Genomic DNA, 12,848 nt, shown 5'->3' on the forward strand with positions numbered 1-12,848 from the left:
TATCTGTGTCTTTATTTTATATGGTAGATGTGCTAGATGAAAAATTAGTGTCACACGCAGCTCCGAAAGCTAAGGCATTTAGCAAGTCCTAGCAAACTGCGCATGCGTTGCAGCACAACGTGAGCACTTTTGCTCATCCGTAAGCAATTCTGGATCTCTGACGTTTTGTGACATTGGCGTTTCTGGGTGTCAACTGGAGTGCGCAGGGAAGAGCAGCATATTGTAGGAGAGTTGCAGGGGTGTAATTTTATGCCATATTCTGAATTGTGCGAATGGCGAGGGGACACCTATCACCATTGTATCTCTTACTAGTGATGATGGCTGCACCAGCTAACATACAAAGTCAGACAGTGCATTAAGACCTAGGTATAGTTGCGTTAGCTATCCGTCTGCAATCTGTCCGCTCTCTGACTGTGTCAGCATTTGTCCCTTGATGCGCAATAAGCAGTAGTGGTTTCAGTTACTGTATATCTGAGATGAATCAATTGAAATTTCCCTTATGTTTTATTTGTTGTCTCAATGACTCTCCAGAAATAAGCCATGGCTTCTGAGGACCTGCAGACTGAGCCGCCAAATCCAGAAGACTCTGCGCCTCCGGAGCCTCGTTTTGTTAAAAAGAAAAAGAAGAAATTAAAAGAGGAGACAAAATCTTCTGGAGAGGCTGATGACAGGGAAGAGGAGGAATCTTCCAGCTCTCAGGCTGAGATCGAGGACTTGACCAAGGCTGGACACAGGGCCCTGACCTCTGGGGACCTCCAGGTGGCCATGTCCTGTTTCAAGAGAGCCTTCCTTCTCTCCCTGAGCACGAAACAGAAGACTGTCCAGCGAGCCTGTGCTTTCAACCTAGGAGCCGTCTATGTGGAGACTGGGAAACCAGAAAAAGGACTAGAGTTTCTTCTGAAGTCTCAGCCCAAGGCTGGTGAAGGAGAGGAACCTAATGGAGATCTTTATTTCAACCTTGGCATGGCCTATGAGTCCCTGCAGGACTACCCCAAGGCACTGGAACATTTTAGGAAAGCTGTAATACTCTACAAGCCATCGCAGCTGGTAAACGAGGCGGACACTCACATGAAGATGGGTTATTGCTACTTGGGTATGAAGGACACAGCGCGAACGGCCCAGTGCTTCCAGGAGGCTGCAAATTCTTACCTGGAGGCTCAGAGGCTGGACATGGCTGCGGTGGCTCTTAATGAGGCTGCCAACTACATGTTACAAAGTCAGTGCTACGACTCGGGTCAGGTCCTCCAAATTCTTAATGAGGCCCGTATGGTGTGTGAACACATCACTAAAAAGGACCTGCTTGGTAGGAAAATATTATTATTATTATTATTATTATTATTATTACAGATTGGAGCGTGGTCTGTCAAAACACGAGTAGCTTATTTTGCCCTTATTGTTCCATCAGAAACATTAGTGTATTCTAAAACAAGGTTCTCAACTTAAGTCCTCAAGTACCACCAGCGTTTTGTGGATGTCTTAGATCATGCACGGATGTTACTCTATTTTGCTGGGTCAGTAATTATCCCACCAGCTTCCATGTTTCTCAAAACATGGCCTGTTGGGAAAACCTGAGGGTTGAAATTGAGAACCACTGTGGCGTGCTGGCCCATCATAACACATTGGTGCACAAATAGTGCACATGTATTATATTTTGTAACCCAATGCAACCAATTAGAAATTACAGTAGCATCCATCTGTCAGATTGGAGCAATGGATGCTGGATTAATGGATAATGGATTGGTTGTTAAGGCCTTCAGTAAAACATTGCTATTTGCATTAGGTTAGTAAAAGAAGAAAAAAAAAATATTTTTGTACACTGCACATAACTTACAACTCAATAACTGGTGTATGTATATATATATATATATATATATATATATATATATATATGTGTGTTGGTGTGGGTGTGTCTGTGTGGGTGTGACATATACATAGAAATCATTTTGAAAACATTGCGATACTGAAGATTTATCATAAATGTCACAGGCAAGTTGTCAAGTAACCAGGCTATCTGTAAAAGAAGATATTATTGTGTCCAGAGAGTAAGTGAATACACACACAATTAGTGTTCAAACAATACTATTTTATTATTTTTATTTAATGTCTTTTATTAGGCATTCAGGAGTTTATATAGCTTATTCATTGCTTATCATATCATAGTCAAAGCATGCGTAAACTTTATCCAAAAATGTTATCAAAATAATTTGCACACTGTAAGATTTACTTGTATTAGCAGCAGAGGGCAACATTGCCTAAATTATTAATAAGCAAATAACTACTGATTTCTAGACTTTTCTACTGTCCGTGAGAACATTCAGATAGTTACATTTCAACGAATCATTTGTTACATTTGTATATATCTTCGCTACTGCATAGAAATCTTTGGTGAGAATGTGTGAAAATATGTGGTATATTCCTGTCTCAGCATGTCAGCATACATTTGAACAAACCATTATTCAGAGGTTAACTTTATCAATGTAGATAATATAGACTTGTTTATGGGCGTCTTTTGGACACAACTAAAACATTATACATAGATAGGGCGACCTTTGGTGCTCCAGGTGTTGTGGTGTTGGCTGGCAGGGCATGCTGGGACTTGTAGTTTCAGATCTCAAAAGTCCTGCACACAGCCCCACAACATACTTTTCCAAATAGGCTTATACTAGGACAATATTTATGTATTGGTAACAAGGTTCTGCTGTTGTCTTGCAGGCAAGTTGTATAATGATATTGGTTTGAGCTACGCCCAGTTGAAGGTTTTCTCTCTGGCCGTGGAGTGTTTCCAGATGGCGCTGCCCTTCTGCCAGGAGGACGAGACAGGCAGACACAAGGAGGCCGTGATTTTACAGAACCTGGGGGCAGCCTATAACACCCTGGAGCAGTACGAGGAAGGACTGGAGTACCACAAGAAGGCTGCAGCACTGCACAGTATGAGGCTTATTCTGCATTTATGTGTTGTAAAACTTGTAACCCATAGCAAAAGCTTCCGTTATTCTATTTTAGTTACTCCCATACAGAACCAGTTTGTAAGAGATCTCTGCCATAGGCATTTGGGGCTACACTTGCCCAAAATGAGTAACTCGGTATCCAGCATGACCCTCTACTCAAACCACTACCCTCATACTTACTAAAAAATAAGTATCTGGTAAAAATTAAGTATTGTGAGCCTAGTTGGCCTATATGGTAAATGCATATACAGGTACCTACATATAGACCATATAATTTGCATTGTGGTCACCTGACCACCAGGGTTGCTATACCATGCTGACCACTTTCATCATAAAATCCATAGAGAACGGGTAACTAGGCAGCTCAGCACAATTATGAAGGGCGTCATTCTGCACTACACAGTACACATGTATCCAAATCTTCATAACACAGAGCCGGGGGTCCATTTATTATGACACTGTATTAGGAGCCATTATGTATCGCTGCATATCACAGCAATACATAATGTTTATGTGCTGCAATTTACTGTGCCAGGGAAATGGCCACTGCTAAGTGGCAGCTGTCTCTCCCTCACTGGCAGCCTAACAATGACTACAATGACTTTCAGGCAATATGCGCCTGGCCAGTGTCACTGTGAGATGTGACCCGGAGGCAGGGGCGTAGCCAGAACTCTGTGGGCCCTAAGGCAACATTTTAAAGTGATCCCTACCCCCTTTTGAAGAGACACCTCTCTCTTTACAGAAGTAGTTAATTGTATGACCCATAGTAGTGCCCTAGTTAATGTTATGCCCCATAGTAGTGTTCATGCTATGCCCCACAGTAGTGCCCTAGTTCATGTTATGCCCCATAGTAGTGCCCTAGTTCATGTTATGCCCCATAGTAGTGCCCTAGTTCATGTTATGCCCCATAGTAGTGCCCTAGTTCATGTTATGCCCCATAGTAGTGCCCTTGTTCATGCTATGCCCCTTCATAGTGCCCTAGTTCATGTTATGCACCATAATAGTGCCCTAGTTCATGTTATGCCCCATAGTAGTGCCCTAGTTCATGTTATGCCCCATAGTAGTGCCCTAGTTCATGTTATGCCCCATAGTAGTGCCCTTGTTCATGCTATGCCCCTTCATAGTGCTGTGGTTCATGTTATGCCCCTTAGTAGTGCCCTAGTTCATGTTATGCCCCATAGTAGTGCCCTGGTTCATGTTATACCCCATGGTAGTGCCCTAGTTCATGTTATGCCCCATAGTAGTGCCCTGGTTCATGTTATGCCCCATAGTAGTGTCCTGGTTCATGTTATACCCCATGGTAGTGCCCTGGTTCATGTAATGCCCCATGGTAGTGACCTGGTTTATGTTATACCCCATAGTACTGCCCTAGTTCATGTTATGAAAGGTAGTGATGCCCTGGTTCATGTTATGCCCCATAGTAGTGCCCTAGTTCATGGTATGCCCCATGGTAGTGCCCTGGATCATTTTATGCCCCACAGTAGTGCCCTAGTTCATGTTATGAATGGTAGTGATGCCCTAGTTAATGTTATGCCCCACAGTAGTGCCCTAGTTCATGTTATGCCCCATGGTAGTACCCTGGTTCACATTATGCCCCATAGTATTCTCCTAGTTCATGTTATGAATGATAGTGGTGCCCTAGTTCATGTTATGCCCCATGATAGTGCCCTGTTTCATGTTATGCCCCCTAGTAGTCCCCTAGTTCATCTTATGAATGGTAGTGGTGCCCTAGTTCATGTTATGCCCCATGATAGTGCCCTGTTTCATTTTATGCCCCCTAGTAGTCCCCTAGTTCATCTTATGAATGGTAGTGGTGCCCTAGTTCATGTTATGCCCCATGATAGTGCCATGTTTCATGTTATGCCCCCTAGTAGTCCCCTAGTTCATGTTATGAATGGTAGTGATGCCCTAGTTCATGTTATGCCTTTGGATATACTCAATGTATGGCAATATCAGCTAATCGGTCTGTCCGTCTGATGGTGAGTTTAATCTCACAGTGGGGAAGATGGATCAAGCCTTGGAGAAGTGAAGTGAATAAGTTGCCCAAAGCATAGTCAGCTACTAACTGACAATTATCTAGCGCAGTCTTTGAAATGACAGAAGCGGGTTATTTGCTTTAGGCAACTTCACTTTATCTCTCTCCGCTTGACACATCATGCCTAGTGTATGGCCAGCTATTAAGCATCTAATCAGGCCACAAGATGGAGCCGGAGAGCCTGGCTTGGTTTGATGCATCATGGAAGACTGCATTTAATCCTTGTCTTTTGAAAGTGCTGTGTCAGTTTAAAAGTATTATTATGATACATTTAATTAGCGCCAACATATTACATTGCGCTTTATAGAGAATGATGACAGTGACTGTGTTAAGATTGCAGAACGGATTAATTCATTAATTGATTGGTGTTTCAATAGTAAGTGATATTAAATGACAGTTTGTATACTGGATCTGGATGAACAATAAGAGTACCTATGTACAATGTTCTTTTCAGGTCTGCTTGGTAACCGTAGAGCACAGGGCCAATGTTTTGGGAACTTGGCTTATGCGCTGAGCCAGCTGGACGACCACGAGTCAGCGGGGGAGAATTACTTGCATTCGCTGCAGGCTTTTAAAGATTCAGGTAATTATCTCATATATATTACCATGCCAATGATACCACTAGATGCCAATCATAATCACTTTATTAATTCTATTCATCTATTTTACTTATTAAACACTGAGTGCTCCATTTAATAACGATACCAAATACCGGCAGCATTTTTAAATTAGTTTCACAGTGATACATATCCTATATCAGCGGTGGCCAACCCGCAGCCTTCGAGCCGCGGGCACTGCATATCTGGCACTGGGGGCATATATGTAGCTGCCACTGTGGGGCATATATGTATCTGGCACTGTCGGGCCATATATGTATCTGGCACTGTGGAGGAATATATGTATCTGGCACTGTGGGGACATATATGTATCTGGCACTGTGGGCGCATATATGTATTTGGCACTGTGGAGGAATATATGTATCTTGCACTGTGGGGACATATATGTATTTGGCACTGTGGGGACATATATGTATCTGGCACTGTTGGGCCATATATGTATCTGGCACTGTGGAGGAATATATGTATCTGGCACTGTGGGGACATAAATGTATCTAGCACTGTGGGGACATATATGTATCTGGCACTGTGGGGGCATATATGTATTTGGCACTGTGGAGGAATATATGTATCTTGCACTGTGGGGACATATATGTATCTGGCATTGTGGGGACATATATGTATTTGGCACTGTTGGGGACATATATGTATCTGGCACTGAGGGGGCATATATGTATCTGACACTGTGGAGGAATATATGTATCTTGTATATGGCACTGTGGGGACATATATGTATCTGGCACTGTGGGGGATATATGTATTTGGCACTGTGGAGGAATATATGTATCTTGCACTGTGGGGACATATATGTATATGACACTGTGGGGCATATATGTATCTGGCACTGTGGGGGCATATATGTGTCACGTCTAGCAAGGTTTGAGGATCCGGCAGCTGAGACTTGCCCAAGGAGGGATTAGACTGGGGATGAACAAGACGAGGGGGTTGGATTTAGTTCCTTCTCATGGAGCAAGGGGCAATGAGGGACGTAGGCAGGGCTCAAAGTCTGTGGGTTGTAGTTCTTGAGGACGGGGCTGAGGGTGAGAACTGAGGCTGGTGGACGATGACTTAGGGACGTAGTTTGTAGACAAAGAACTGCGGGTTGTGGCTTGAAAGGCAAAGTTGTAACTGATGAACTGCGGAACTGTGAATGATGGTTTGTAGACGTGGCCGAAGACAAAGAACCGTGGACTGAGATTGATAAAACAAGACTGTGGATAAGGAGCTGAGGACTGTGGACGGTGATTCTAGGATGTGGCTGGAGACTGAGAACTGTAGGCTGGGGCTTGAAAGACGAGGCTGGGGATAACGAGCTGAGGACTGTGAACGGTGGTTCAAGGACTTGGCTGGAGACAAGGATCTGCGGACCGTGGCTCGAAGGATGAAGCAGCAGACCCAGGATCGTCCGTGACCAGAGGGTTTACTGGACCGGGTTCTCCAGGAGCGTCTCCACAGGCAGCAGCAGGCTAGGGACGGCAGAACTGCAGCAGCAACTGAGAACTGGCTAAGCAGGGTTAGAAGTACCAGAATACAGCAGGAATCCAGGGAGCACAGGCAAAAACACCTACAACAGGGTTGTAACTTGAAGCACTGGCGTCCCTGTCCTAAACCAGCCCCCTTTTATAGGAAGAAGTTTCCCTGGATTGGCTGGAAGAACCAGGAATAAGAACTATGCCAGAAACTTGGTCTCCAACATGGCGGCGCCCAGTAATGCAGACCTAGCCCATGACCATGCTGCTCACTGCCCTTGGTCTCCTAGGCAACAGTTTAGCGAGAGGGAGCCGCTGCAGCGGCGTCCCGCAGCCACGAGCGGACCCCCACACCACCATTACCGCTGCCTTCCCCCCGGACCCAGCGCTGCATCCCACCTTCGCCGCTGCCCAGCCGCCTGTGAAGTCAGCCCCGCGGCCCTCATCGTTCCGGTAAGACCCCGGACGCTGACAATATGTATCTGGCACTGTGGGGCATATATGTATCTGGCACTGTGGGGGCATATATGTATCTGGCACTGTGGAGGAATATATGTATCTGGCACTGTGGGAACATATATGTATCTGGCACTGTGGGGACAAATATGTATCTGGCACTGTGGGGGTATATATGTATTTGTCACTGTGGAGGAATATATGTATCTGGCACTGTGGGGACATATATGTATCTGGCACTGTGGGGACATATATGTATCTGGCACTGTGGGGGCATATATGTATTTGGCACTGTGGAGGAATATATGTATCTTGCACTGTGGGGACATATATGTATCTGGCACTGTGGGGCATATGTGTATCTGGCACTGTGGGGGTATATATGTATCTTGCACTGTGGGGACATATATGTATCTGGCACTGTGGGGCATATGTGTATCTGGCACTGTGGGGGTATATATGTATCTGGCACTGTGGAGGAATATATGTATCTGGCACTGTGGAGGAATATATGCATCTTGCACTGTGGGGACATATGTGTATCTGGCACTGTGGGGGTATATATGTATCTTGCACTGTGGGGACATATATGTATCTGGCACTGTGGGGCATATGTGTATCTGGCACTGTGGGGGTATATATGTATCTGGCACTGTGGAGGAATATATGTATCTGGCACTGTGGAGGAATATATGCATCTTGCACTGTGGGGACATATGTGTATCCGGCACTGTGGGGACAGATATGTATCTTGCACTGTGGGGCATATGTGTATCTGGCACTGTGGAGGAATATATGTATCTGGCACTGTGGAGGAATATATGTATCTGGCACTGTGGAGGAATATATGTATCTTGCACTGTGGGGACATATGTGTATCCGGCACTGTGGGGACAGATATGTATATGGCACTGTGGGGACAGATATGTATCTGGCACTGTGGGGGCATATATGTATTTAGCACTGTGGAGGCACCCATTTTTTCGTGTTATTATATGTATGTGGCACTGTACAACAAGATATTGTATAAAAGGAACAGACGTCAATGGAATTTGCTCTGCAGATGACACATTTGTGCACATTTATAAATGAACTTTAATGTCGTACTTATGCATGATAATGTTCTTCCTGTCCAGCAGATGATGCTCACGGCCAGTGGCAGGCGTGTGAGGGACTGGGAGCAGCCAGATTTCGCCTGCAGGATCCTGAGAAGGCCATTCTGTACTACAAGCAGGCTCTGGCCTTACTCTCCAAAGCCAAGGTCAGATTTCCTGGCGAAACGCGTAGCCGGCACTTCAGTGATAACAATGCCTGAAAAGATGTAGCTGTGTAAATACGCATGATAATACTAAAAGGGAAGTAACGCCAACATATATAATTTCCAAAATTAAGTGTGGCCGTGTGTTCAGACTCCTCTTTAGAGAGCCCCTGACTTCATCTATCACTATAGTAGGGAAATATAATTCCTGGCACCTGCAGATGCCCTTCCTCAGCCTGAGACAATGGAAAGGACTTGGTGGAAGACTCATCATGACTATGTGTAGTGAAGGCCACCTCCCGTGATAGCGGACTGTTCCCCTAGAAGAGCTCAGTCCATCAGTTCTCTCCAACCAGATGTCAGTCTTAGACAGTGATGATGTTATTGATACTGTGATCTCCAGAGCACCCCGTGGAAAGAGTGTGGGGGGGGGGGGATACTAAAGATGGGGGTAACCGAACTGTAAACACTGACCACACACGCTGTGATATTGCACCTATAGAAGGCAATAGGCCGGTATCACCAGGTAATTGGCCTGAAGGTAAAATCCTTTCCATATTTGGCCTGTTGGAAAATGAGGTCGGAAGACGGCACAAACAGGCCATCGTACATAATAGCTGCACTCTGCGTCCATAAGTATGCGGACACCAATTCTTATTTGTGTGTTTGGCCATGTCAGCCACACTCATTGCTAACCGGTGCATAAAGTCTAGGATACAGCCATGGACTCCCTATAGTCACACAGTAGACGTAGAATGTCACAGAATGTGCACAAACCGAGGCCATCAGAGAAAGATTGCAGAGTGTGGTGTGGAAGAACCTGACTGGGCTGCACAGAGCCCTGACTGCAATCCCATTGAACACCTACTGTATGAGTTCAACTGGAACGCAGACTGTGAGCCTGGCCTCATCTCCCAACATCAGTGTCCAACCTCCTAGATGTTCTTTTGGGCAGAATGGATGCCAATCCCCGGTAGCCATGTTCCAAACCCTAGTGGAAAGCCTGCTCAGAAGAGTAGATGCCAGTCTATCAGCAAAGTGAAGCCAACTCCTTATTAATGTCCATGGTTTTGAGGTGACACATTTAGCAAGCTCTTATGGGTATAGTGTTCAGGTGCTCACATACTTTTGGCCTTGTAGCGTAGGTCATGGACAACCTAGAAACTAGCATTGATGGTCAACTTAGATAATGATCCCATTGCTCAGCTCAGACCATGGCCTATAGTCCTTCTGTTTCCATGTAATTCAGCTGCAGGAGGATCCTGACATCGCTCAGGAGCGGATTGTGAACAAACTGACTGACGCCCTTCAGTACAAGCTCTCTGTGAACAGGCACCCCAGCCATGGTGGAGTGTTACCCCCGGCTGCACCCGTGGTAAGTAATGCATGGCAGTAGCAGAAACCTGGGGCTCTGCTTGTGGCTTATTTACAGATAGATCCACGGTTATCTTGGCTACTTTGCTGCGCCTAGGCACACCATGGTTTATTTACATAAACCCTTCATCTATTGTTCTCAACTGCAATACAATACAGAGAACAATACTGCAGGAGATTAAGGTTGTCATTCCGAGTTGTTCGCTCGCTAGCCGTTTTTAGCAGCCGTGCAAACGCTATGCCGCCTCCCACTGGGAGTGTATTTTAGCTTAGCAGAAGTGTGAACGAAAGGATCGCAGAGCGGCTACAAAAAAATTATGTGCAGTTTCAGAGTAGCTTCAGACCTACTCAGCGCTTGCGATCACTTCAGACTGTTCAGTTCCTGTTTTGACGTCACAAACCCGCCCTGCGTTCGCCCAGCCACGCCTGCGTTTTTGCTGGCACGCCTGCGTTTTTTTGAACACTCCCTGAAAACGGCCAGTTGACACCCAGAAACGCCCTCTTCCTGTCAATCACTCTGCGGCCAGCAGTGCGACTGATAAGCTTCGCTAGACCTTGTGTGAAACTACATCGTTCGTTGTAATAGTATGACGTGCGTGCGCATTGCACCGCATACGCATGCGCAGAAGTGCCGTTTTTTTGCCAGATCGCTGCGCTGCAAACGAAAACTGTTAGCGAACAACTCGGAATGACCACCTAAGTCCGACTGCCCAGTCTCAGGAAATCCTATTAAAGGCCAAGATAAACATGGACCCATCTGCAACAGGCTGTCCTTCATGGGCCCCAATAGCAACACTGACTCCAGTAGCTCAGAGTAGTCATAACTCGGCTTAAGGGGGAACAAGGGGATGGTGGGTAACAGGGTAACATGTCAGGATATCAACTATAAAGGGAGGAAAACAATAATATGATCCTGTAAAAGACACCCTAATTAACATAACGTGAATAATTGTGTGATGTAGAGAACCCTTGGTGGAAAGGTGCTGGGAACAAAGCGTATGAGCATGAATCATGGATATGCCAATATTACTCAGATGTCTCCGCAAGACTTCCGGCAGTGAGTAGAAACAACTTACCTCTTCCGTACATACAGCATGGGTGGTACAGTAGTCATCAAGATTCTATGAGGCCCTAGTCCCCCTCAGCTATCTCCCCATACCTTCCTGCATGTACAAAGGGTCATATCTCTAATAAACCAAACCCCACCTCTTCACCCTCCCCGAGCCTCAGAAACATAGGATCAGGCTGACTTACCCTCCTCTTTCCTCCGTCCCATCCTACTATTCCCAAAGATGACCAACATCATATACCTTCCGGCTACGTTCCCTTCTCCCACACGTCAGCTGCATCTGCCCCTGCTGCAGTGTGGAGCTAATGGTAGATGTAGTCTTTGTATGTCCCAAACATCCTGATCTGTTCCTCAGGTCGCTGAGAAAATCCAGAGGAATGATACGTCCGCCTCAGCATAACGGAGAGCTGTACGCCACTATGAAAACCAGAGAGACCCCCAGATTCAATGGTCACCCAACCTCAGAAAACAGGGCGTCAGGTGGGAGATTTATTTGAATATATTCCATTACATCAGAAAAAGCATGTCTGGCAGCTTGCTCAGTGCATAGGGCTGCCGGCTTAGAGTACTGACAGACATCGCTGGCGTAGTAAGTTAGTATGAACACTTCCCGGCAGACTGGACTTTTCTTGGTATACTAGTAGCAGTAAAGGTTCTGTATTGTGTAATATTGGGACTGTATTGCATATATTGAAAGGACTTTTCTAATGCGCCGTTGTCTTCACAATGCATGGGTTATGAAAAGCTTTAGCATGTTTCTCTATGGGCAATGGGCCTAATTCATACGTGATCGCAGCAGCAAAATCTTTCTCTAATGGGCAAAACCATGCGGGTCATTCCGAGTTGATCGCTAGCTGTCGTTGCTGCAGCGCAGCGCTCAGGCTAAAAATCGGCATTTCTGCGTATGCATATGCACCGCAATGCGCAGGTGCAATGTACGGGTACAGTGAGCATCGTGGGTTCGCACAGAGTCTAACGAACATTCCAGTCGCACGGCCGAACGCAGGAAGATTGACATGAAGGGGGCGTTTCTGGGTGTCAAGTGACCGTTTTCAGGGAGTGCTTTAAAAATCGCAGGCATGCCTGGAAAAAGGCAGGCGTGGCTGGGCGAACGCTGGGTGGGTGTGTGACGTCAAAAGCCATCCCTCCGTCGTTAGAATCAACGCATACGAAGAGTAACTACAGGGCTAGTCTTGTTTTGCACAAAATGATTTTGCAGGCGCTCTGCTGCACAGGCGTTCGCACTTCTGCAAAACGAAAATACACTCCCCGGTGGGCGGCGGCAGTGCGTTTGCACGGCTGCTGAAAGTAGCCAGCGAGTGATCAACTCGGAATGACCCCCCATGTGCACTGCAGAGGGGGCAGATATACAGTAACATGTGCAGAGAGAGTTAGATTTGGGTAGGTTATATTGTTTCTGTGCAGGGTAAATACTGGCTGCTTTATTTTTACACTGCAATTTAGATTTCAGTTTGAATACACCCCACCCAAATCTAACTCTCTCTGCACATGTTACATTTGCCCCACCTGCACTGCACATGGGGGGTCATTCCGAGTTGATCGTAGCTGTGCTATATTTAGCGCAGCTACGATCATGTTCCCTGACATGCGGGGGGACGCCC

The 12,848-nt window shown here is 45.9% G+C and overlaps 1 protein-coding gene across 1 annotated transcript in view; it reads left to right on the plus strand.

The window, feature by feature from the left end:
• The first annotated feature begins 526 nt into the window (after positions 1–526).
• Positions 527–12,848, plus strand: part of TTC24 (tetratricopeptide repeat domain 24) — a 33,365-nt gene continuing 21,043 nt past the window's right edge. Inside the window, exons 1-7 of the mRNA XM_063947101.1 lie at positions 527–1,303; positions 2,713–2,928; positions 5,438–5,566; positions 8,665–8,786; positions 10,033–10,158; positions 11,120–11,214; positions 11,582–11,706. Coding sequence (XP_063803171.1) covers positions 541–1,303; positions 2,713–2,928; positions 5,438–5,566; positions 8,665–8,786; positions 10,033–10,158; positions 11,120–11,214; positions 11,582–11,706 — 1,576 coding nt within the window. The 5' untranslated portion in view covers positions 527–540. The remainder of the gene's footprint in view (positions 1,304–2,712; positions 2,929–5,437; positions 5,567–8,664; positions 8,787–10,032; positions 10,159–11,119; positions 11,215–11,581; positions 11,707–12,848) is intronic.

This window comes from Pseudophryne corroboree, chromosome 12 (genome assembly GCF_028390025.1).
Source record: "Pseudophryne corroboree isolate aPseCor3 chromosome 12, aPseCor3.hap2, whole genome shotgun sequence".
NCBI lineage: Eukaryota > Metazoa > Chordata > Amphibia > Anura > Myobatrachidae > Pseudophryne > Pseudophryne corroboree.